General features: G+C 34.9%; 1 protein-coding gene across 1 annotated transcript in view; it reads left to right on the top strand.

The window, feature by feature from the left end:
- CADPS2 (calcium dependent secretion activator 2) overlaps positions 1-27,924 on the top strand; it is a 289,954-nt gene that overhangs the window by 226,866 nt on the left and 35,164 nt on the right. The window contains 7 exon segments of the mRNA XM_018067963.2: positions 2,187-2,290; positions 5,866-6,022; positions 13,145-13,286; positions 13,416-13,535; positions 21,517-21,672; positions 23,424-23,571; positions 27,046-27,120. Of these exon segments, the coding sequence (XP_017923452.2) occupies positions 2,187-2,290; positions 5,866-6,022; positions 13,145-13,286; positions 13,416-13,535; positions 21,517-21,672; positions 23,424-23,571; positions 27,046-27,120 (902 nt within the window).

Raw genomic sequence — 27,924 nt, 5'->3', positions numbered from 1 at the left:
CTTAATAATTTAGAGGAGCCCTTCTAGGATATAATTTTTGAATAGTTTACAGCTTATTTAGTTTCATTAGGAATGAATGCCATTGCGAATGCAATTATTTTGTTTACTTGGTTAGTAGTAAGGTAATGAAAATCAGGGTGAATTCGAAATAAAATTAGTCGTTTATGCGTGTTTATGTATGAATAGTACTTGCTGTGTGTTTGGGGCAGAGGGGACATTGACCACTAGAGGAAACAGTAGTTTCAGCCCAGGATAAGTGTAGAAACCACGGGTTTAGTTTGAATCCAATAGTAGTCTGTATACTATAACCTAAATAATAGGGACTAGACCAATCCTTCCTAATCTCACTTGATTCAATATAGTTGTTATTATATTCATAAAATTGTTCTATAGTATAAAAATTGCAAATTCAATACAGTACAGTGTTGATAACAGTGATCTTGGCATTATGAATGTAATTTTGTGTCCTGGTCTACATTTTGGGCTTGGCCCATGTTTCTACAAAAAGTCTTTCTTGAGTTAGATAGTGGTTTTGGAAAACATATTATTTCAATGTGTCTGGTTGTATGGTTATTTTAATAAGATTCGAAAAAATTCTTCTTAGTTGCTTCAATAAATAATTTGCCTGCTTTGTTTTTTCATGAAAACAATGTGGGTTTTAATTTACTGTGAAGTAGATGTTTGCTGGACATTCTAATCCAATGTTTCTTCAAAGATTGCATCAAAGCTGTATATTTTATCACTGTACTATGCATCAGTGTGTTAGTGCTGAAGAACTGGACAAGATCACCTGCCTTTAAAATGTCTGGAAAGTTGCTTTGACCTGCCAGAAATGTTAACTGTTAAAAACATTTATTGCATGCAGATTGATATTCTTACTGAGACCAGGGAGATTATGTAAATTGTTTAATTAATCTGCTAATGTTCTATGTCATGATGAATGCGAAGTTGGACAGAAATTTCAGCAGAATTTTCTATATATGAAGATGTGTATTTATGTAAGTTGCTATCCATATGATCCATGAACTTGCACAAAAAACGAGAAAATAGGATTCCTGAGACCCTCACTGACATTTTATTGTCAGCTTCATAAGTTGTCTGCAAAGCTGGTTAATGTGACCATACTTTATATATGATTATATTGTACATCATTTCCATCCATCCCATAGTTTATTTTTAGCAAAACAAGCATTGTTGAGTAAGCAAGCTTCGATAGCTAATGCTAAAGTTACTCATAACAATGCAAATTATGTAGTTGGACAAATTACTTTTAATGATTAAACTGTGATTGTAAAAAATTTCAGTTGGACTCTTCCTTTATCTTCCATGACTCTTTCTGAGATCTAGTCCTATGATTATTTTTTTTAATTGAAAACTAATCAGTGTTTAATTTCCTTGTAAGAATTTTAGTTACAGTTGTTTTACCTTTGATGTTTCCTTTCTTTTTGAAGTCTACTATGTAGAATGAGTGACCCTCATGTCTTTTGGGACTTTTGCATTTATGCTTCTTTTATGTGGAGTTTTTATTAGGCTTGTGTCAATTATGTTATAACATCCTTATTTTATAATGCTACTTTTCATTATGGTACTGAACAGAATGCAGATTTATTCATTGCTGAACAGCAAGTAGAAAATTAGTTATTTCAATAATTAGTTATTAGAAATTAGTTGTATGAATTATTGTGGTTTGCACTTTTCCTATTTTTAAAATATGCCTAAAATGGAACATCTTATTTAGATGAAACATTTGGAATTTTTGACTGCTGCAAAACACGTGAATCTTGCTGATGACAGTAATGAGTCATCTGGTAAGAATGAGATGGTACTGACAATAACAAGAAAGGTCTCTACTGTGTGCTGTCTTTGTATATATGACTTTAGAAAGAAAAAGGACTTCCTTATTGCAGAAGTTGAGCATCACTGATGCACTTCTTATTTCTCACATGTTAAATAGATAATGTTTACAGTGATCAGTGATGCTTTTGTGAGTTAAGTATTTTCTCTTTCTTGTGATCTGGACACTCTGTTTATGTGTATTAAATGATTATCCTTAATGTTTGAAATTGCTTATAGTTCAGAGAATTGTCACTTTGCACCATTCCTATTAGTTTCTGACATAATTTTCTCTTACTGTAAATCATATTTGTAACTAAAGCAATTTCAATTTGCATTTTATATTCATATAGAGACCATGAACCAAGCAACACCTGCTAGAAAACTGGAAGAGGTTCTTCACCTTGCAGAACTCTGTATCGAAGTATTGCAGCAAAATGAAGAGCATCATTCAGAGGTGAGGCTGTAGCTGCATTTGCTGTAGAGGATGGTTTGTTCCTAGATTTTTTTCTCCCCTGATGTGAAGCAAGTGTGTCAAGAAACATTTTAGCTTTACTTTCTGACATATGTTTAAGGCAGTTCACATTTACGGAGGAATAAGAGACTTGAAGCTTATGAAAAGTGAAGTGAAATAAAACTCTACTTGAATTCGCTTGAATGAACTGTAGGTTTAGAAATGAAAATTAAAGAGCATAAAAAAGAGGAAGCATCTTTGTGCTGGAGGTGGTGAAATGGTTTGGAAAATATTCGTAGCCTTATACAGTTTTCCTTCCAACTTTTCACCTCTCATTCAAAATAGAAAGAAAATGTAACTGAATGCTTGTTTTCATCATGCTGTACAGATCTAGATTATAGATCTAAAAATAATGATAGTTATGGTAATTGCATTCACATTACTCTTCTGTTTATTGGAAAAGTATGCTTTTAAACTTGTGCTTTTTAAAATGGCATTGTAAGATAGAAGAAATAAAATAGAACAATTTTATGTTTCTTACTCTCATGTCTTTTGCTTCATGATGCAGAAACCACAATATTTGGAATTATGGCACCTTTTATATCAAGGAATTACAAAAATAAACTTGGCCAGATACACACAATTTTATATGTTATAGACATTTAATTAATAAATACAGTTTTCTAAGGTTCAGGAAGTTGTTTTTAAAATGTTCTCAAAAAAATATTTTTTTAAAATATGCAAAGGAATAAACATGATTTAGAAGATATAGTTATAAAATATGATCATTCAAAACATCTGGCTTTATATCACACTGTGGAATCTAGTTTTTAGCTTACATCTGTCATGTGTGAACTTGTTATAGATGTTTTATCTTATACTGAAGAAACAGCTGTTTTGATGATTTGAAATTAATTCCCTGGAGGTCCTGTTCTACACTACCATTGCCACTGTGTTACACCGTAATGACTACTTAATAAAATGTATATATTGTTATCTTTGTCTTTTGAGGACCTGCATTACTTTAAGAGTAATAGACTTCTGTGGAAAAGAATACAAAAAAACCCCAAGATCAAATCACACCTGCATGATTAAACATCTCTGTTCAAAAATTCATTTCTTTGCTACTTATTTGCAGTCAGAGATGTGGTGTTTTTCAGAAGAGTAAATATATTGCATGTGTCTTCAGGAAAATCTATTCAGCAAAAGTTTTCAATCTCATCTAAGATAACTTGAAAAGAATAAAGATCATTTTAAGACTATTTCCCCCTTCATTCATGTAATAAATGTTCAATTTTACTAAGATTTATAGAGCATACGGAATGTCAATATTAAAATATATCTGTGAAAAAGATCACAAAATTATACATTCCCTACTCAAAACTGAATTTTAAGTATGGTGACTTCACATCATAATGTTAAGGAAATGTTCAGTGATGGTAGATTTGATGAATCTCTAAAATAGTATATCACACTTTTAATACTAGATTTTTTTTCTTTTTTCTAATTCATAACATTTACAAATTTCGGGGATTCCCAAAGGGAGGAGAGGTATGTGATTCCTGATGAACTAAGCATTATTTTTCACTGCTTTTATCATGGAACCGTGTCTTGAACCTGTAGCATAAACTGTTTTGATGATTTCTGATGTTGTATAGCCACATTTGTCTGTCTTCTAAAATCTAAGAACTTCATTCTTGTTTTAATCCAGTCAATGATTTTGTTCTCCTAGAATGTGTGTCACCAATCGCGAGTTGCTTTTAGCCTGTTTACATATTATCCATAACGACTGTGCTGTAACATTTTTTCTCTGTTCTTCTTCCTTGCTGCCTAAGTAATGATGGGTAGTTCTTGAGAGAATCAGAAAAATTTCTATCTGAGTTCAAAGTGTCATTTGCAAAGGTGAAGCAAATGGAGAGGAAGCGTGTTCGTTTTCTAGTTTTGGTTTTGCTTTGCTTTGAAAATTTAGCAATGTTTTCTGAAAGAAGTTCTGCATGCCTGGAAGGGTCACCTGCCAAAGCCCATGCACATTTTTTTTTGCATTCAGTTATTTTCTAGGGTCTATTGCTTTAATGAACTCCCATTTTTACAGGATTTATTAATAAGAAACTTCTTCCAGTTTGATGAAAAAGGCTCCATTTCAAACTCCTGCCAAAGTTTTTGAAGCCTCATCTGTCCTCACTATAGTGCCAATCGTCATCCTTCAATACTGACACCGCAACATACAAATTACTTTTCAGTAGTAGCAGAGGATGCTTAGCATTTCTTTAAAAATTCATCTTGCCAATTCATCATTTCTCCATTTTCCCCATGTCAGAAAGCACTACAGGCAGTCATCAGAAAGTCCAGGATGCAGAAGCGTACTTGTAGATCACTTTACAGAAGTTGTCTTTTATTTGATGACTTTCAGACCTGAGTACATAATTCTACGTTACCTAGGACTTACATTTCAGAAATGCAAGTGAGAATTTCTGTGACTTTATTTGATGTTGTGGGGACTCAGCACTTGTAGATCAAGCTACATATGTTCCATGGTGGCAACTCAAAAATATTCAAAATTAGATATTCAAAATGAGTGACATAAGTTTGAAAGCAATGACATTCTCCTATCTGCTGTGTGTAGGCATTTCTCACTCTCAGACATTTTTGTAAACTCTGATCAAAACACTCTCAGCAGTATTTGATATTCGTCCTATATCATGAACTCACTTCACCTTCATCCTTAACTCCAGGATCGTACAGGTCCCCCTGACCCAATGCTCAGCTTCAATAGTGACCTTTAAAAGCCTAGGTTTATGTGACAGTGAAAAGGTACAATCGTTACATGTCTTTGCTGTGGAGCTGGCTTTACTTACTGACACTATTTTTCACAGATTTCTTCTCTTCTTTAAAGTTAAGATTATCTAAGAATATAATTTTTTTCCCAGAGAAAACTGTGTATTCCAATATGTTAAGTTACTGAAAATGAATATAAACGTTAGTGAACTTCTCAAGATGTACTTATAGCATTTGCAGAAAGAAAACTGGATACCTTTCTTAGAGAAGTCAACATCTTTAAGGCAAAAATAGGAACTAAAAAGCATGCTGTAGCTGTTAAAAAATTTTTCAGACTTCAGGGAGTAAAATTTCACACTAAAACCATCCCTTCTGATTACTAAATGAATGCAAAAGTATTCATAAAAATTTATTTAAAAATTAATTCATTTGATTACTACCAGCTTTAGAATTGAATGAAAACAAAAGAAGCATATACAATAATTCTTTCAAGGATAAGCCTTCATGCTTTTATTTGCTCTCTGGCAAATTATTTGCTCTCTGGTATTTATACTCCTTTTTCTGTTTTTTTGGTGTTATATTTTTGTTCTGATGATATCACCTTTCACAGCATAACCTGTTTGATTTCCTACATTTTTGATGCAAGGTTTTATAAAATATTTTCACATTTTTCACTTTGCCCATTCTTCCTCTCCAAACGAGATAGGACATGACATGACATACTCAGATATATTTTTTCAAAGATAAAACACATTTCATTCCTTTGACTCGTGTTTAGTACATCTATTTTGTCATGTTTGCAGGCATTTGCTTGGTGGCCAGAATTGTTGGCTGAGCATGCAGAGAAGTTTTTGTCTTTGTACTCTGTTGATATGGATTCAGCACTTGAGGCACAGCCGCAGGACTCCTGGGACAGCTTCCCACTTTTCCAGCTGCTGAATAATGCCCTCAGAAATGACAGTAAGTTCTACATTTTTTTACATATTCTATGTATTATATTTTTTCATGTGCTCTCACTTTAGAAATGTGTTTCTAAATAATATAATGGTCAAAATAAAAGTGACAGTGTCTATTTTTATGATACATATCCTGGTGCACCATTTCTTGGAAGTTTTTCTCTATTCTTGCAGCATTTCAGTCCTTGTTCTGGCAATCCCTTAACCATTTAGTATTCACAAATTACACGGTTTTGAATCAATTATGTCCAAGTAGTGTAAGATGCATTGATAGTTTGCGTTTAATCTATACTGCTTAAAAAAAGTTGTAGTCTTAAAAAAAGTTTCCTTCTAAGCCTCCATGTAAACTACTTCCAGATTAGTTATGTCTATAAAGGTATTGTAGGTTTAGCATGAATGGATTAAGATACACACAACAAATGTTCCATTTGGATCCTTTGTTGAATCAACTGCATCTTCAGAAACTTATTAAAAAAGCCATGATGTTGTCATTTAAGCTCAATTTAGAAGGCTGCTCAGAAGGGTGTAGGAATTGTTCGATCTTGTGCAGACCCTAGAAGAGTTAGACTCCTATACAGTGGATTGTACACCACTTTAAGTGGGTGTCTGATCATCTAAAATCCAGATGAAAAATCTGAAGCCTATATTCAGGTGTCTTTCCTACCATCTTATATTTTCAGTTTAGAAAGCACATCCCTAGTTGTGATGTTACATGAACTTAAAACAATTATTTGGTTGCTGAAAACCCTGTAGGTATTTTAGAGTAGTCTTATAAGAAGGATTTGTGATACCAGTTTTAACTACATTATTGTGTCATTTGTGTTCCTTTGAGGTTTAGTTCCAACCTGAGAGAAGTGTTAGAAACAAACAAGGGTTGTCCTCACATGCAAAGAGATTCCTGATAGGCTACTGATTTTTCTTTCCTTAAAAGTATAAGTGGATAATAATACTAAATTATTAAAATAGCCTTAAGAAAGACATTTAATGAAAACTTTCATGTTAAAACTATTATCATAAATATTGCAAAACTTTAACTGGAGGATATGAAACAACTGTTGTATGAAATATCACACCTGTATACCAATTTCAACAATTCCCTAATGGTAATAGATATAGTAAATTACAGTTTCTGGTGAGTGAAAGCCATCTGGAAAACTATACACTTTTTTTTCCCCCAGAACTACTGGAAAGCAACCATGGAAATTAGTCACCTTCAAATCAGTGGATATGTTAGCAAATGGCAAGTGACCATTCTACCAAGAATTGATTCCCAAGCAGAACATACCTCAGTGCTTATTCTTTAATTAACAGCCTTTTCACCTTGTAACTCCATTAAAGCTATTAGAAAGTGCTTCCTGTGCTTATTTTTTACAATTTTCTAAAGTAAAATAAATAATTCTGGCTTTACGCTAAGTGAAAATCTTTTCCTGAAAACTATCACTTTCATAAAAATATATTTAGAAAAAAAAAGTAAAAAGGGAAAAACTGGAATATGGTCTCATGAGGATAAAAAGGCTAGTGCTAATAATTAACAAGGAGAGTGAAGTGGAGTAAATTAGCCATAATAGAGCCCACAGTGACTGGCAAAGTCACCTCTCATTATCAAAAAACTCATTAGGAAATGAAGAGGTGGAAATCCCACTGGGTTATTCTCACTCTCTGGCTATATCAGAGATTACTTTTCAGATTTCTTTGAAATGAAGAACTGTTAGGTCACCATATTGCATATTAGGTTAATCTTCAGTGAAATTTGGAGGACTGACGCCTGCACGTTATTCTATCTCAAGAGCTTTAAATGAGCTCTAAATCTTCAGTGCAGGAATCAGTTTTCACATAAACCTGACATGAGAGAACTCCTAACAATAAAGAAAACATCTTACATTTACAGCATTAAAGGAAACTTACATGTAAGACTATTTTTATAACTATGTCACTAAAATATAATATGAGAAAGACTGTGAGATAATGAAAATGCATAGTCTTGGCTATTCAAATAATAGTGAATGTGTTATTTTACATAGTGTACAAAACATTGTACAAGATTCAAGGTGAATACTTCAAAGCCAATATTCAATTAACAATGAGAAGAAAATGTATTTCCCAATACAGCATTTAACTTTTCATGAATTAAGAGAGGGGAGGATAGGGAAGTCCTGACTGAAGCTTCTCGTTTCTATTATGAAGGACTCCATTTTGTGTCACCTTTAGATTCTTCATTTTTTTCTGACCTAATTTCACAAGCAAAAGTTCATCAGTGGTTGCATTCCTGTTGAGTCTAACTGAAGAACTGTTTTTAAAAATGGAGTAGTATGACCTTCCCATCCTATAAAATATTTCAGCTTTTTGCATGAGACCTAACTGCAAAAAGTGATTTAAAAAATGGCATTCACCGCAAAGATGAATAATAGATTGAAGATAAATTTGTTGTGATTTCTCAAAATGTAAAGGTTTGAAAAAAATTTTTGTAGCTGCTTTTATAGTATACATTTTAATGATCTCCAAGATTTCTGTTATTCATGCACAATTATGCCTGACTGTGTAAAGCTTCACAGATTGTACAGTAGCGACAGTACTGAACATTTCTCTAAGACAGCAAAATTATTTTTTCCAGAATTAGATATTCATAGGGGAGGAAAAGGACATAGTTGTCCCAGGATTGTGTCTTATATTCTGTAATGAATATGTTACTTTTTGTCCACAGAGCCTATAAACTATGTTGTGAAAGGGCCAACTCTAGAGGGCAATTCACTTTCTGTAGTTGTTTAATTATTTAGATTCATCATGTTTTTAGTGCCTTGAAGACAGACATGTACTAATTCCTCTTCATTTAAGATGGTGTCAGAGATAACTTTTAGTGGCATATGCCTAGTTACATGAAGTATCTGTATATTTGGCTTATTTTAGAGATTTTTCAACTCTATATTCAATATTCTGCTCCTTTCCTTCCCAACTTTTCTCCCTGAGTGTCACTTACTATGTACTGTGCTGTTGCTCAGCATTATTGCATTACTACATTGGCATGAATCAGTCAAAACTGAGAGAGTTATAGTTAACTCATAAGCTTCATTTCCTATCAAGTATTACTCAGTGGAATGTCTGTGCACCTGCTCTAACTCAGCCATGAGCTGTAGACAGTCTGATGAAGCTGATTTAGAAAAATCAGCATGTTGAGTGTTAGCCTTTACAATGCCATTGCCATTATTATGGTTATTGTCTTCAAACAGGAACTGTCTTATATGTTTTTCCACTAATGCTGTTGCAAGTAGCAGAGTGGCAACCAACACCAAAGACAGCATCATCACCTTCCTGCTCTGTTACATCCTCTGTATCTCTTTTGTACTAGAATTTATGTATAACATCATAGCCCCTATCTTACAGAGTAGAGTTAGAAAACAACTTGGATTTCATGTAATCAGGGCAAACTTTATACCCACACCAATACCTTTCCTCCAAACTTACACTTCTCATTAATTGTAGTGGGAATCTTTTCTTAGATCAGGGACTTAAAATTTTTGCTCAGTCCTCTTAGGAGATGCTTTGAAATCATAGTCTGCCTTCAGATAAGAGCTACAAGTGTTGCTTACTGATAATGAGAGCTAACTCAAGCTCCTTGCCAGAATGTTCATAACCTTTTCTGACTAAATGGGAGTTTTGGCAGAGGTAAATTGTGCAATAACCAGTTTATGTCACTCTGTCTTATAAAGATGAAATAAATTTTCATCTTACTTCCACAAAATATACCTCTAAAATTCACTTTTCAAGTATGAAAAGTATCAATTCACTTTTTCAAGACATTTCATATATGTCTTATGTGTAAAAATACAATTTTTATATAAGCTGATACACTTGCAATTTTCACTACAATTTAAATAACTGATTAAGAACTTCATTGTGGAGGCAGAAAGTAATATAAACAGGAAACGAATGGAAATATAAACTTTTGTTTCACATGGCATTGGTTGAGTTTTAGTTGCTACAAATGTAATCTGGACCCTCAAGGATATTTCCTTCTTGAAATTTACTCTTTTTCATTTGGGATTTTAAAATATGGCAGAAAATTCAAGTGGTGCCTTCCAGAGAAGCCTATGGAGAGCAGGGTAATTATAGACTCTTTGCCAAAGGGCTAATTTTGTCAGTGGAAAAGAGACTCATGTTAATCTGTGTCATTCTTCCTTTCCTTTGATTCTGCAGAAGCTCTTAAAGACAGAATAGCATGCTGACTCCAGGATAACTACTAAAATGTGCCTGTATAAGTAAAAGTAAGAGAAGCCCCACAGCTTCTGTTGTACATAAGCACAGTAGATTCTTTTACTGCTATTACAGATAAAACCTCCTTCCAGCGCTGCATAATTACACTGTAGTTTTCATCTCTAGTATTTTCTCGTCATATTTTAATGTGATTCAGCTACCTAATATGCAAAAATTTAATAATTTTCATCTTCAGTATTTCAGGAATTTCTCCTTTGTGGATCTGTTTCTGTTCCCATGATGTGTTTTCCTTTAGCATTGCCTATGCATTATCTTGCCCTGGCATGGGCTTTCGTTTTATTGCTGCTTCTGTGAGGTGGCTCATATGAAGAGGGTGTGGGGTGTCTATATGGACAAGACAATGGAGAATTAAGCTTTGAAGACAAGTGGTAGTTGAGGGATTTGAAGTGTGGCATTTCCTCAAGGATCTCTTGTTTCCCATCTGCTTTGACGCACAGGTGGTGCCTTTTGGCAAGATCAATTCTAATCATAGGGTAGAGTGCCATGAGTCTGATGATGATACTCAGCTATATCACTTACTCCTGTGCTCTGAGTTCTTTCCCTGCCCTACATTAATCCTTGATAGAGATCTCCAAATGGGCAAATCAGAGCTGCCATGCCCTGAACCCTGGGAAAAGAGAAAGCTCAAAGACTTGTTGATCTGAGACAGTGCTCTTGTAAGTTTACCCACGTACATAGGCATCCCTGTGGAGGAGCAGTGACAATAAGTCTTGCCATCATTTTGGAAAGTTTCGCTTCCCTGTAAAGACTGGTGTCATGATGTTAAAAAATGATTCAGCTCTTTAAGTTGAACATTTCTTATTGCCCATGACTTCTTTAAATTTCCTTCTGACTTTGAAATAACAAGAGTCACCCTCTTGCCCATGAGGCTTCATTACTATAATTCCCAGAGCTGGGCTTGTAGCAGAGCATTTCTGTGGTGTGCTCAGAAAACACTAAACTACAAGCTTATCGCTTCAAGTAACTGTGATTGCCTGATTAATTACAGTCCTGCACTGGTTTGCTCTAAAGCAGCAAGATTGACCTAATTGACACAGTTGTGTTCTTACTGTTAATTTTAAGCTCAAAATTGCCTTCAAAAATCAGCCTAATGTGCAAATGGATACCAGCCACCTTTTGTTTCTCAAAGGCGATGTGCATCAGCTGTTTACTGTGAAATCTTTGTGTTAATATCCAAATCCTCCTCAGTCGCGCATACTGCTGGTCACAGATGATGCAGTTTTAAGATATATAAAATTGCTACAAATAGAGAAAAATAACACCATTTTTAATTCCTGATATACAAACAATTAAACTAGAACTAACTAGTTAACAAGTAGTTCTAGGAGCAGTGTAAATAATGGATCATGTTTGTAATGGACTTGTCGGTGCTCTCAAGGGTGGATTCTCAAGTGTTTAATAAAGAGATGATCCTATGCCGCTGCCTTTTTCTCAGTGGAAACCCTAATAATCTCTGTCTGCTACCTAGCTGCCTGTTTTCATGAAACTTCCTATATCTGATATCTCCAACCCTGTGTCTAATGTGGTTGAAATTAGCTGAAAGTTTCAAAATTCCTAGCAAGAGAGGCAGTTACACAAAACCAGAGAGGGCTTTATTATGCTTTATTATTATGCTTTATTGCATAATATTGTTTCCTTAGGTAAAACTGATTGATACCTAATTTCCTATTACTCTACAAGTATGTTTTCAAGAAACTAGTTCTTGCTTTCAGATCCTTGTGTTCAAGAAAAAAAAATAGCATTAGTGTCCAGACGTTCAGCAACAAAGGCACTTCCTTGCAATACAAGTAGCAGTAGGGAACTGAAATTGATGGCACATTTTTCCCATAGTCTCCATCTCTCCCAGGTTCACTTTGGACCGAACATTATTCAGGAATGGAAGGCAAAGGAGTTTCTGGAAGTTATAGAAGTTATTTTGATATGTTATACATGGAGTTGTATTAGTAGTGGAACAAGAAGGATTGTAATTTTATGATATGGTTTCCAGGGTTTTGAGCCCTTTGATTCAGGCTTTTCTTCTTAGGAAGAGGAGGAAGCCTTCTCAAAATATGGGTTTGTAACCATTCGGTCAAACAAGAAGCCTGGATGCGGGAATAGATAGGAGGAAAAACCCACAAAAGAATTTAAAACAACAGAATATGAGTGAAGGAAAAGGAGGGTTACCAAAGTCATGAAAATTTCTCTCTATGGCTCAGCCTGTATGATTTCCATATGCACATGGGAATATTCTTTTAGGTCCTAATAACAGTGCTGGATTAATGGGTGAACACAGACATTCAAAACATGAAACTGATATATTCCCTTGGTGGGACAAGACCTTAGTGTGCTAAGAGTTAGGATTTGCTAAGAGAACATTTCAGGGATACAGGGACAAGCAGTAGTGGTGGCTAACTAATCTTCAGGTTTTAAAAATCTTAAGTTTGCATTATGTGTACAGTTTTTCATGTAGTAAATCCCATCTATGAAGCAGGTAATATTCTACTGCTTATGAATGACATTCAAATACTATCTTTTTGGTTTGTTTGGGGTTTTTTTGTTGTTGTTCTGTCTTGATATGTAAGTAGTGAACCAAATTGCTAATGCTGAATCTTCAGCAAAGTATTATTCATTTTAAGAAGATGCAAAAATGTTCTGGTTCAATAAAGGACTTCAGGATGTACCTAGTTTTCATTACACTGACATTTTAAAATGTACTGCACTATCCTCATGGAACACTTTACTTGCCTTTTGTGAACTATATTTCTTACACAAGCTGGATCTTATTCTTAGCTTTTGTGTACTAAAACATTTTAAGATATACTTATTCCTATAACAAAATAAAGCAAGGAAGGTATTTGTGATTTGTTTGTTTTTAAAGCATTTCTGTGCAATGGAAAGTTTCACAAGCACTTGCAAGAAATTTTTGTTCCCATGGTCGTCCGCTACATCGATCTCATGGAATCATCAATTGCCCAGTCCATTCACAGAGGTCTTGAACAAGAGTCATGGCAACCTGTCAAGTAAGTGCTTTTTACAAAATCTGAACAAAGCACCTGCCTATAGTTTTCTGTCTAATAAGGGGTTCTCCCCCATTGTCCTCTAAATATTCTATTTTTTATTGTATTCCTACATTGTTTATTTCTTCACAGGAGCATCACCAACAGTCTTCCTAATGTAGCTCTTCCAAAAGTTCCAAGTTTGCCTCTTAATCTTCCACAAATACCTAGCTTTACTACACCAACCTGGATGACTTCTTTGTATGAATCCACGTGTGTATTCTTCAATAACCTTCTGACTGTATGTCAGCTCTGCATGGCCTTGCTAGTGTTCTGTGCAGCTGTACTTGGATTGCATGGTGTTTATCATCTCTTAGTTGGAAATTATTATTTCTTGGGAGTGAGCCAAGCATGGACTGTTAGTGAGTTGCGCTTTCTAGTGCATTAAAATGTAGTGGTTTTAAACCTGATAACACAAAATCAACTTGGCAAGGGTCTGTCATAGTATGAATGATGTTTAATATTCTAAACAACCTAATGACTCTTCTGAATTAATAAACAGTGGGGAACCTTTTGGATAATTGATTTGAGATCATGGTTTTATAAAATGAGGCGGCCCATTACATTTTTGCATGGGTTTGATTAATTCATTGTATATTGGTTCTGAAAATCATTGATTGCAAATATTGTTGTTAGATTAAATGTCCATTTTACAGGAAAATATTAAAATATTAATAAGTACCCAGAATAGAAGTACATCCATTTCTTTGTCTGTTTGAAAAAAACAAAAAGCATATTTCTTTCTAATTTCTCCCTAGTATTTCAGTGATCTTTTCTTAAAAAAAAAAAATGGAATATACCTACCCTGTTCTGTGAGAGTATTCCTGTAGTTACAGGTCAGATTTCTGTGTGAGGACACATTCATGTATGTTAGGGAAAGGCTCAAGAACCTTATTTTAGAAAAAGTTGTGAAAGACTTCAAAAAACACACATTCTAAACACAAAGCCTGATAATACGATTTTAAGCCAAGATTGTCTTCTCAAGTTTTATGAGTTTGTAAACGCTCCTAACAAGCACTACATCTTTTTCTGCTAGAGTTCATAGAATCATAGAATACCATATTGAAAGGGCCCTCAAGGATCATCTTGTCCAACCTTTCCAAAAAGCATGGTCTAGATTAGCCCAGCACTCTGTCCAACTGAGTCTTAAAAATGTCCAATGCTGGGGAATCCACCACTTCCCTTGGGGGGTGTCGGGGGGATTATTACAATGGAAGATTATCTTCATTGTGAAAAATTTTCCTGTTGTTTCCAATCAGAATCTCCCCCAAAGTAACTCAAACTCATTATCCCTCATCTTTTACATGTGAATCCTTGTACAAAGGATTTATTATGATTGTTGTTCTGCTGTAAATTCCCCTAAAAACTGACAAAATTCCTCTTAATCCTCAGCTGTGGTACCTTTTGTGTTTACTGTAATAATGCTAGGTTTCTCCTGATATACAAGTCATTTCAGCTCTTTCAATACAAACTAATCAGTCTTCTGCAACTCAGATTCCTTTCTGTTATCCCCATGTTTTCAAGGGTCACTTTTTTTTTTTTAAGAATAGCTTTCAGAGTTAAGAGCTGATTCATATTCATCTATTCTGAATATTGAATTTATAATCATTATATAATAAATACAGATTCTGATTGGAGGATTGTAGGGGTAGATCTTTCTTAAATGGAGGGTTTGGTGCAGCAAAAAATTACTAGACTGTGTTGTCAAAATACGTACCAGTATAGTGAAATTAAGCTATGGCCTTATCCTCCTTGCACATTTTCTGGTATTTAGTTTCATGGTATGTATGACAAAGTGTGCATAAAATCCTAAACTAATCAGTGAAGCTGTCATAGCATTTGGTGAACAGTGAGGTTGACATATGCTGTAACTACTTGCCAGCAGTATCTGTCATTCTACTTTTTTTCAAAAGGAGTGGGGATGAGTAGTGTCCCTACTGTGACCTTTGTAAGGTCATCATCCCCTTTCAGCCACCCCACACAGCATTCAAGAACGTGCTGGCTCAGATGTAGGTACCTCTTTCTATTGTTTTTCCATAAGCATAGAGCTTTGAGATTATATTTCACAAGATGTGTATGAATTGACAATCTTGATTGAACGTAGCATTAAGTTCCCTTTGTAATACTCTGGTATTCAGGCAGTATTTTAAGAATCAGCCTACCTACATCCTACTGAAGAGTCAAGTAACTTCTCAGAATGGCCATGTATTTGTATCAAATCAAAAAGCAAAGGCACTGCAAGACAGTTTTCCTCCTCCCATGCTAAGGAGTTTCCTTTTTCCTGCTGGCAATGGTGTCTTACCTTCCAGCAGAAGTGGTTTACTTTCACTGTTATGTGAAAGAAAGGAGTAGAGTTTTATTTCTCTGCCCACTTGTCCCATCCCATCTTTTTCAGGGGGAACAAAGCTTCTTCCTATAGTTAAATTCTTCAACAGGGAGATTATAGAAGATACCTATGCTCCAATACCTGTTAAGCAAAACCTGGTGTTTCTTTACAGGTTTCACTTTCAATGTGATGAACACGCAGCTTAAATGGACTAGAGTGGCACGTTGTATTGTACATATAGTCAGCAGAGGCTTCTAAGTTCAGGAGCCCAGGCCATGCTTTGTCAGTCATCCCAGGTGGCTCCCTCTCTCCACTGACTCCTCCAAATCGTCCTTTTCCAGTTCACCATACTCACTCATCTTGGCCATAAAGCTGATGCTTTCACAAGAAGATGGCTATGTATACACGAAGTTCTGCTGGACTTCCCTCTTTCTCTTTGAAAGTGATGGTTTTGGCCAATTAATCATTATAAATTTGAATTGCACAATGAAGAATCTACAGTCAAAAAGATTGAGAAAAAGCAATCTGTGAGCCAATTGTGTTATAGTTATGGGTTTATCAAAGTCCTGTGTCTGTTTCGTCTGTAATAGGAAGAGATTTCATATTCCTCAAACTTTACTAATGTTCATGTTCATGCTCCTGAGTTCATGGTTAATTACCTTCATATTCAATAGAGCTGTAATGTGCCTACCTAAGAACTTTGGTGAAGAGAAAGAAGTGCATATACATTCACAATTAGGCATCCCTTTTGTGTGCTTTATTGATGAAAATAGGTTTTCCCCCTTTCACTTTAAAGTTGCTACAATTCTTTTGAACATTACTGGCAGAGATTATTTATATTTTTTAATTAACTGTTCCTTCTTCTCCCCTTGTTTTGTAGCAGTAAATATATGCTGCTCATAACAGCATTTAGAAAGATCACCTCATTTTCAGTTATTTTTTGGACATTGGAAAGCAAGATATGAAAATTGTTATGAGTAGTAGTCTGTTTTTCTTGATTAGTCTCAGGAGAGGACAACTGATAGGACACCTTGGCTAGACAAGCAGAGCAGTGTGGATTACTATTCCATTTGGCTGAAGATAACCTTAAAGAGCAAAAAAGTTTGAATATTCTGTAAAAACTTCTATTCAGCAGGAATGAGGAATTTTTCCTTACTTATTAATTAATTCAGATATACAACTTTAAATTGCTCTTCATATTTTAAATTTAATTTCTCTGACTGTTCTGAACCTGGCTTTTAAGTTAGATTTGTGGGTGATTTTAATTGTTTATGGTTTAATTTATATATTATTATTTTCAGTGCAGATATGACATAGTTTCAGTGACCAGAAATGCTGTAGATACAGGTTGTCTGTTGCTATCTGGTGCCAGTCTAGAACATCAGCTTCAGGAAAACTCAAGGCTAGGGAAATATGGAATAAGATATATGCTTATAAGAAAATAGTCCTGTCTTGTCTTCCACCAGGCAGCATCAAAGGAAATGTGTCAGCTATATTCTTCCTGCTATGGCTCAGCTATAATGAGTGACCATCAGTGACCAGTGACCAGAAGGGACCAGCTGGAGCAGTCCCAGTGCCCTGATTGTGACATGAAGGGAGCTGGTCTGAATGTGTCTGAGCTCTCATACTGGACCTCTCTGTGTCTTTATGCATGCTGAAGGAGTCACGTGGTCACATTTTGTTTCTGTTTTGAAGGCTTTTATCTGTAGTGCCACATACATTCCTGTCATAGTGCTTACCTCCAGTAAAGTGGTAGGAGGCCATGGTCTGCATTTTTTAAGGATGGGTATTTAAAAGTATAGCCATAGGACTGATGGATTAGTAAAATCTGGCTGATTTACGTTCTGTAGAAGTTTTGAATGTGGCTAGTTCCTTCTGAGCCTTCAGGAAGACGAATGTATATTGTGGGGGAAATTTCTTTTCTTCCAAAAATACTAATATGCAGTAAGAAAGAAAACTCAAGAAATGTGTTTTGGTTGCTCGATGCTTGGGTTGCTACACTCTTAAACTAAGAGAAATCATGGGGTAACTCTACCCCTAGTGTCTTTGAGGAACTTTACATAAGTTGCAAGATTCTTGCAAAAGTTTTGCTTCATCCTTCCCCTCATCTGCTGGTGGAAAGTAGAGAGATGGGGCTAAGTGCAACTGACTCTGAAATTATTGAAAATCCTCTTCTGTTGAAGAAATTCTCAAGTGACCTTCTGAGCCCTGAACATACATCCTGAGGCAGCATACAGAATGAAAAGCTGGAGCTCACAAGGTGGGGACTCACAAAGGATGTAGAGCTGGTGCCCTGTTCTGTAAACAGTCCTCACTAAACACTTAAGGGTAATATCTCAGTATAGCCTTAAAAAACAGTAAATTTAGTAATTTATAAAATGACCATCATTGCCCTTTGGTAAATTCTAGAAGAATCGAAGACAGCTGCTTTTGAATCTTGAGGTTGATCAGTAATGGTTTTAGATATTTAATATTTCTCCTATATTATTATATCCCAAGCCACCCTGTGGAGTTTCATATCTAGGCAAGAAATTATTTATTCTACATCTACTCTGGAGCCATGTGTCTGCATATTTTCCAGAAAGTGTGCTTTATTAGTGGACCATTTGACTAATTGCTACTTCTTAGGTACTTGGCAAGCTTAGTGGGAAGCTGCCTCTCAGCGGTCAGTGGATAACTGAATTACTTAGAAGGCTGTATGCATCTCCCAGATTTGACATGATATTTCCTGGAGAAATGTTATGTCTTGGATCTTTTTTTTTGCTGTGTTCAGTATGATGCAAGGCATAAGAAATAATTTAGATTAAAATGGACCTCTGGAGATACTTGGTCCACTCTCCCAGTCAAAGTGTGACCAAACACAAAGTTAAATTCCCATCAGAAAAAAATTGGAATTTAACAGGATGGGCATAATATTTGCCTCTTTTAATCATTGGTAAGCTTCTCTTACTGCCAGGGTCTAATTAATAAGAGTGGACAACTAGATAGTACCTGAAAGCTTAATTTTTGACCAGTAAAGCAGTGGAGTTTGTGCTTAATTTTCAAACGATAGACAATTAATAAATGTAGTTATTAATGAAAGAGTATCAGTTCCATTTCCTGGTAGAGCAATATTATTCCATTCATTAGACTGAATTGGCTTTACCATACACATTCAAATAAAAACTTCCAATAGCTGAGAATGTCTGAGTGTCCTGTCCCTTCACAAAAAAAAAAAAAAAAAAAAAAAGAGTGGTTCTGACATTATGGATATAGATGCAGGTTTGATTTGAAAGCAGGAATTAATCCTGCTGCCAGGAGGACGTAAAATCTGAGTTTAGCTCTTCTTCTGCAGCATTTAACAAATAAATTAGACATTGGTGTCTGGATGTGTGAACCAGGAACAAACAGTTTCTGTTGTAGCACTTTATTTTCCCTCCATATCTTTTTTGAATAATATGTTAGTCAAATTTAAATGTCATTAGACAATGCTGAATAAAAAATTGAAGAATGGGAGATAAAAATTATATTAAAAGAAAATGAATGAGTGTTTCTCACAGAATGAATTAGTCTTCCGTGAACCTGTGTCTGTTATTACATTATTATAATTGCAAAACTTAATTTGGTAGTCTAATGAAACAAAATTAAGTGGCTACTAGGGAGTAAACGTGCATAAGAATACATTTATGTTATTATGAATACATTAGTCCTCCTGAGTCCTAAAGAATTTCCTTTGGAATTCCATTAGGCGAAAAAGAAAAAAAGTATGGAGGAATAAAAAACAGTTAAATTGTATGATCTGATGATGAAAATGGTTAGTTCTGTTTCTTGAGAAAGTATGATTTGTTTTCTAGAAAATACATGTTTTTATCAACTGTAATATAAATACTGAGACTGTTCCATTTTCTGTCACTGTATGATTTATCTTATTCTTTTATCCCAGTCATCTCAAAAACTGGCTTAGTCACTTTTGAATCAGTTAATGTGCATAATGTAGCATCTACAGCTTCATTTACCGCCAGTATACACAGCAAGTGTAATGGCATCTTCAATATTTGCTTGTCATATAACTTAAGAAATAGTCCAACAGGATTATAAATTTGCTAGAAGTTTTGATTTTTTTTTTTCCCTTCTATTCCTTAATTAAACTTAGTGATGTATAGAAGTGGTCCCTGTTCAGGTTCAACCTTAACAGGTAATATCCATGTACAAGTTGTAACCTTAGGAGTCCCATGGGCCTTTTTCCTGTTTCTGCTGTTTTCTTTCAGGAGCATGATACAATGTAAAATTAACAATTACTGTTTAAAATAAGTGGGAAAAAATACATGATATCAAAAAAACCTAAACTAAAAACTGTGTCTGAAACTCTGGTATATTATTCTGTGCATCATGAAGATATCAAAACCTGTGCCATTTAAAACCAAAGCCAGAGTTGGTCGCTCAGAGTCAGCCTTTCTCTTAGGCGGGCGCCCCTGCTGCCAGCTTGTCACCCACTGCCCAGCCCTTACTGGCTGTCCCCTTCACCTGCCCTGGCAGTCCCATTGGGAACTGAGGCAACACTGCAGAAGACAACGGTGGCTCTGAAGTTATGGTTGTGTTAAGGCAGTAGGGCGAGGGGGCAGGCGGGTGGGTCTGGAAGGTGGTGGATGCTGTGAGACCGAAGCGGTGCTCCTGCTGCATCCACGCTGCCACTTCAGAGCCCTGAACATGAGCTATGCTTTGCTTCACTTCACTGCCCACTGCCTCAGCTAACCCGGTGTGAACCAATGGTGGTGCTGTTTACTGTCTGAGGGGTGCATTAGGCGGTCAGATATTAGAGGTCCTTTCTGATTTTTCATTTGTTTTTGAATCAGACCCTGCTCTGTCCTGAGTATACTCAGCACTTACTGATTCCTTCCGTGAGAGGTGGGATCACTTAACATTTTGATAATTCAGTTCTTTTGTCATGAGGCAGAAGAAACAAAATGGCAGTACTGATGTTTTTAAACTACTTGGATCTGAATTGGGACTGTCAGGGGGAGTTTGGTTGCTTGTGTCACTAGCATCCTGGAATTCCATACTGCGTAGTATGCAGTAATCCTAAAGAGTAAGCCAGGCATTGTAGTACAATACATCATTAAAATGTAAATTATCTGCATTGACAGTGGAAGTGTAACTGTAGTTACTGCTAAAATTAGCCATCTTGTTGTATTTTATCACAAGCAATTCTCTTTAAATTTATCAGTCTGTCCAAGGTGGAAGAAGAACTTTAAAATTATATGGACAATCTGAGGTGGCATAGAACCATATTAATGCCCTGGTTTTGTATGCACACAAATTTCTTTGAATAGTTTATGTTTTCTATTTTTTCCACATGGGTCTGATGGTATTCCCTCAGTTAGAATTAATGAGCATTTATCAAGGGATTATATGTCTGGGTATCTCTTTTACAATATTACTGCTAGCATCCTCATTTCTTTGATAGACTTATCTACCAGAGTTATGAAGGCAAGAAAATGTATATGCTGTCTTCACTGTTTTGAAAAGATCCTTAATACTAATAATTCCTGTACCCTGTATTTTTCCTGTCTTGATCTAAACTTTGAGCTACTTCATTTTTCATGTTCCCCAACTTCCCATGTACCTCCCTAGCCTGTCATATTTCTCAGCTAACAGATGAGAAAAATTTTACTTTTTTCACCCTAATAGGAATTATTTTAAGTTTTCCATTACTATTTTTACATTTCTTTAAGTAAGAGCAACTGTGCTAAAAAATACAGGGAAATGAAGGAGAAAGGTGGTGTGATAGGGAAATCTTATTACCTTAGATAATTCTGTGGCAACTGGGATAGACATCAATAAATTTATCTTCTCTTTCTTGGGGGCTTTGTTTTGTTTTGTTTCTTATAGCAATGGATCAGCTACATCAGAAGATCTATTCTGGAAACTGGATGCTCTACAGATGTTTGTTTTTGATCTTCACTGGCCAGAACCAGAATTTGCTCACCATTTAGAGCAGAGACTTAAACTCATGGCCACTGACATGATAGAAGCCTGCGTTAAAAGGTACAATTGAAATGATCAATTAAAAATTGGGAGAAATTTGAAAATGAGCACAGGAACAGCCATACTGGCTTGCAGAGGTGTATCTGTACCAAAATCCTGTCACAGGAAACAGGGCAACTCTAAAGAGATCACGACTTGTGTGTATTTCCCAGCATCTGGCAATCAGCAATTTGGCAACATATAGGAAATACCAAGGAGAATTTCTAAATTTCTACATGTGTTGTGAATAGACCCTTGGAGTGAATAAAGCAAATTTTTTTTTCTATTCCATACTTGTGGCAAATATTAACAGGTCTCAGAATTCTACAAGAAGAAATAATTTTTCTTTTTGCAGATTTCCCTCCCCCCTTACTACATTATTCTTTATATTCCATTAATAATATTACTTAATTTGTCAATTTTAGAATACTGTCTTTAAGAAATATATTACAAACTAAAGAATATACAACATTTCTGCATTTGTACAATAAACAAAAACAGTAAAAAACAAGTAAATAAACAATAAACAACAAATCCAACTGAAACTAAGTTTTATAGTGCTACATTTCTGGAAACTGCAGAAAATGCAGAGTCGTGTTTTCTTGAGCTGTATCTAAATGCAACACATATTGCCATTGTCTAAAACTTTGCATCATACAGATTTGACTGTGTGTATTTTAATGGCATACACAAACCAGGCTAAAAATAGCTCACTTCCAGGTCACAACCGAAAGCTGGGAACAGAATTATTATCACAGAGACATTACAAGAAACATTCCTTATGGGTTGTTTTTTGGTTTGTGATATCAATCCTGATACCTTTGCTGCTTAATTTCATAGTCAATAAGAAGATTCTGTTGGCAATAAATGTTTTAATTACTAATACACAATAATCCTAGTACCAATACATAAAATACATTAATATTTTAGACTTAATTCATAACATGCTGGTCTTAATACACTAATTATGTTGTAGTGTGGTCAGAGATACTGTACAACAGGTAATAAAGATTACACAGTAGCAACTCAGAAAAGAATGATGAAACTATTCTATTCTAACTCTTCTTGTGATATTAATATGATCTTAAGAATTTTTAAAATGGAAATAGGATTCTTCTGTTCCCATTTTCTAAGAATATTGTGTCAATTTCTGGTACTCGCATTTAAAAATAAGAGTGGGAATAAAACATTACTTTTATATTTATGTATGCTGAACTATAATATATTTCAATGATATTATTCCTTATTTGCACTGAGAAGAAAATAGGGAATTTGTATTATATGTCTCTGGATATGTCTTAATTTTTAATATAAATACTAATATTTTCTTAATAATAAACTTATTGTCTAAAATTCTCATTTGTATTAAAGCCAGAAGAGAATTTTTTTCATTATATTTCTTAGAAGCAAGCATTTGATTGATGAACTGCATTTTAGGGTAGAAAAGCTGGAAAATTATGGGGCATTTTCATTGCTTAAAATTGTTTTTAGTCATCATACAAGGAAACATATTGTTTTCTAGTAGACAAGAAGATAATACTTTTATTGTTCAACTGAATTCACGGAAACCCTGCAGAACCTTCAGATTGCCACCAATGCAATTGTTTATTGAATGGGTGGATGTTCTGCACTTACCGAATTTTAATTCTAAAATGTTCTCCTGTGCATGTACATTGTTAAGCCAACATGCTTAGTAAGATTTACACATCTGTACAGTGGTTGTTCAGAATTATCAGAGATACTCATACTGCAAATTGTATTTTAATATACAGAACAAGAATTGCATTTGAACTCAAACTGCAAAAGACAAACAAATCAACAGACTTGCGTATCCCTTCTTCTCTGTGTACAATGTTTAACGTCTTAGTTGATGCTAAAAAACAGACAGCTAAACTCTGCATACTGGATGGGGGGCAAGAGGTAAGTGGAATTTTGTCTGTTTAATTCCTATGTTCGGTTGATCTGAAACATCTCAGACTGCAGACAGTCCTTAGGAGAGTCATTTCAAACTAACTGAAATGCACCACATAGCTCTGTACAGCTGGTCCCTACAGGCGTCATGCAAGACACAACACCTCATCTTCCACCAGAGAACACACAGAGTGCTTCTGTAGTTTATTTCCTTTGACTTGTGGGTCTTTTGAACATTCAGAGGATTTCCTGGCTCACAGCCCCTGGGTTGCAACAAAGAAAGAGCCTGCTTCTTTTGCAATAGTAAAATAGAAGCAAAACATTGTCCTTTGCAGGTAGGTTTCAAATGAGGAAAGTTTAGGTTTAAATGGCTCATAGACCATTCATGCCTATGAATATCCTGAAAAGAGAGGAAAGAAATAATCAGGTAATTTAGTGGGATTCTTTTATTTGGTCTCTAAGGACAGGGACCATTTTGGCAGTAGTCTGCTGCCAGGACTATAGATACTCCACAGTGGAGCACTGATGTACTTTCAAAGGATATGAAAACTTCATATATATAAAACTGTCCTTCCCATGTTGTCATTCTCATCTGGAATAATGCATGAAATGAAAGGATATACTATACAGACTGGAAAGACCACCAGAGTAAAATTGAAGGTGTTCTCTCTGTGCTAATGCATCATCAGTGTAATTTGTTTGATTTGGTTTTGGAGAGAGGGAAAAAAAAATTTCAGAATTTGTCAACAAAAAAAGTATGTCTGCTTTAGGCACACATTTACATTATTTGGTCATTTGATTTTTGCATTCTGTACTGTGCTCGTCATTTCATTGAGTGATCTTTCAAAGTTAGCATATTCTATGTAATTGTCCTTTTTTTTTTCCTTAATTCAATGAGACATTCATCATTTTCCTGTTATACCCTGTCGTCTTTATTTTTCCTTTTGGTTTCCTGTGATGTGAACCAGTTTACTAGTCAATGGGTAAGTGTCTCTTCACTGTTTTTTAGTTTATGTTTTTTCATTGAATACTAACATCTACTTTTTATTTTAAATGGTAATATTGCTTTTCATGTTAATTTTTTAGCCATGCCCTCAGAATTCCCTTACAGTCTGCCCTTGCAACAGACTGATCATCAGCTTCTCCGTTCTTTCCTTATTCATCCTCTAAGATGATTCCAGATGAATTCTTCACTCTGCTGCTTTTCAGACCCAGTGTCCTGTCCTACCAGGTCACAAAGTTTTAGACTCTTTGACCTCTCAGTGAGGCTCATCAGAAGTAGCCTCAACTAATAACTCTTTATATGAGGCTGATGATGCCATTTCATCTTTCACATAGTGTACAAGCAGTAAACTGCAAGCACACACGTGCACAGCCTTCTTTGGGGACAGGCAATACCAGGACCTCTATAAAAACCTGCAGAAGACAGATGGCACAGCCTCATTCTCCGCAGAGTCTCCTTTTGCCTGCTCTGGATGATGCCTCCTGCACTGTCAGCTGGTCTGCTCAAAGTTCAGCCATCTTAAAGCCTTTATTCTGGAGTCAAATAATCTTCCAAGAGGATCTGAAGTTTTGTTTCGTTGAGGGTGGCTGTTTTAGCATAAGTTGGCATGGGAGAGGAGTGGGTTAAGGTATTTCTGATCTCATGATTTTCAAAATAAATCATGGAAAAAAATCAGACTGAAGTAATTGAAAAATTATTTTAAACAAATGTTATTTTGGAAGCTTGTGTTTTTTGAGTAACTTGACTCTGTTCTTTTTTTCTGTGGTCAGAAGTGAAGTTACTGATTATATTCCATTTCTACAAAATTACACTTGCTTTGTGGTGAGAAAAAAAAAAAAGAAAAAAAAAAGTACCAGAAAAAAAATATGGGAACTGATCGTACATACATAGGTCCATTAATTTAAGGTACTATGGAGGTAAAGCTGCAGACCGTTTCTGGGAGGGACAACTGATTTTTCCTTGATCATAGGAATGTGTATATTTTCAACATTCATCAGTGGGAGAATAATTGCTTATTGTTTTCAGAGAGTGAGAAAGCATTGCCTTCTGAAGACTGTGTAAGCAACAGATGTCATAGGCAGTTTGCAGTGATTTGAGTCCTTAGCAGATCAAGACAATATTATATTGGTCGAGACATTAATATGGTTGGAATATAATATATCTGAAAATGTAGAAAGTTCTTTGATGAATTTCTAATATACTCTTTCACTGCTCCAGTATATTTGCTGATGTTTGTCTGAGTTCTGTGTTCATGTTTCCCAAGTTATTTTAACCTTTAAAAAAAATTAAAACCAAAAATTGATGCATTTGTTGTTGGTACCTATAGTAGATACATATGTGTGGGCAAACACAACTCCTAGTTTTCTTCTCTCTTAATTCAGATCCAGGTTTGGTATCTGTGCTATTTAGAAAATTATTCCTAAATATATTAAGCAGATCAGATTTACTGTTTTGGTTTGTGTGGCAATTCTGAGACAGAATAAAAACAACCTTTAAAAACTTAGAACTCTAAAAACTATTCAGCTGGCAGCTGCTAAGTTAGGCTAATGTTTACACTGACCTCAGTACTTTTACTCTGAGCATTATGCTGCTAGCTGTTCCAAGTAGCCTTGAACTATGAAGATAGGGTTAGTCTTTACAAGTCACATTTTCTGTGAAGTGGCTATTGGGGACAATCTTTGCTGTCAGATAAATGTTTCTAAAGGAAGAATTACTGTTTAAATTGATGTGCCTCCTTGACAGAATGGGATCCCTAGTTCCTGTTAATTTCAGGAGGGAACTCTGTAGCATTATCTAAAAACTCTTTCGGATTTATTTTAAAAGCATTTACTTAAAGGCACCTTCTTTATGAAAAAGCAAATGAAGTCTGTTTTATTATGCCTTCTATGGCCTATTAATTTGTTACCATCTATTCTGCTTTGTTGATGAAATTTTAATTTTGCCCTTGCTTGAGCATATTGTAAGATTTGTATAAACTGTGGCTCACTGTGCTAACAGAAAGGCTCTTTTAGGGTGAACAATTGGAGCTCATTTTATTTCTAGAGGACATTTAAAATAACTTATGAATGAGAGTTGTCAGACATGAAATGCTGTATTAATTAAATCTTATTCTAGTCTTTTTGCTTCTCCAGCTAAACTAACGCTTTAGAAAAAAATACATGGCCACCTTAATTATATAGGAGAAGACAAAAAGTATCCTTCACATTCCTTTGCCTGAATAAGTATAAGAACTCAATTCATCTAAATAATAACCCCATTAGCTGCTTAACTCAACAATGTACATGGGAAAATTTTCAACACAGAATGTAAGAAAGTGTTGATTGGGTGGATCATTTTCAAGGGTTTGTTCTTCTGATGTTCAAAATTATAATTTTAAGTAAATCTGATCTGGCAAGGTTATCAGCTTTGCACATTTCTGACTTATGACAAAAGTGTGTGTTTATATACATGCTAATGCTTCTTTATCTTTTGAAATACAGCAACAGTACCATTCAAAAATAGATGACTTGATTGAAGAAACTGTTAAAGAAATTAGTTCACTTCTTGTTTCAAAGGTAAAACTGTTTACATTTTAATTTATAATAAAGCAGAAAATTGTTGAACTTTGGAGATGTCTTTAAATATCACACAGTTTTTCAATACAGAGTGAGATTTTGGGGAACAACAGTAGGATTTTTAAATAACAGTCATGCAAATGATACTGAATTTACAAAATTAAATTTTGCAATGCATTAGATAAACAATTTCTGTGCAACCTGCTATTCAGATAAGTTTGTCTGTTGTATTTCTGTTATAGACAGGAACTCCTAGCAGCTAGTAGAACTGGTAGGAATTAATTATGTTGATATTATCTTAAGTAAGACCATGTGTTATTTTTTGTTTAATTTTTTACATGAAAACTTTCTTCCTATCACTTAGTATTTAAATTTTGTATTTGGAGATGGACAACACCCAGAGTTCCAGTTTAACTTTTTAATAAGATTTTGTTCCACAAACCATTTAATTTAAAATATTTTATAAATTGTTATTTCTTTAAATTGATTTTTTTATATTTAATAAGAAAAAATATTTTGAGATGATATAAGGCTTTTGAAGAAAACTTAAACAATGTCTTGTGTTTCTGTAGCACCTCTTCTCCAGTAAAAGTCTTAAGTGCTTGATATAAAAGAAAATCCCTAATAGGTTGAAGACACAGAAAAGAAAGATTTTATAAGAAGTTTTGTTATCTATGCATTGCAAACTACCCAGAACTATGATTTTCAAAGTAGGACAAATAAGCCATACATTTACAATTTGAGTTAGTGACAGAAAATAAGACTGGTCCTATTTTCATCATGCCTTCGTTTTCACTTGTCACT

This window comes from Manacus vitellinus, unplaced genomic scaffold (genome assembly GCF_001715985.3).
Source record: "Manacus vitellinus isolate BGI_N305 unplaced genomic scaffold, ASM171598v3 scaffold_13_pilon, whole genome shotgun sequence".
Taxonomy (NCBI): Eukaryota; Metazoa; Chordata; class Aves; order Passeriformes; family Pipridae; genus Manacus; species Manacus vitellinus.
Note: the sequence above shows the minus strand (reverse complement) of the source record. Positions and strands in the feature narration are given on the sequence as shown.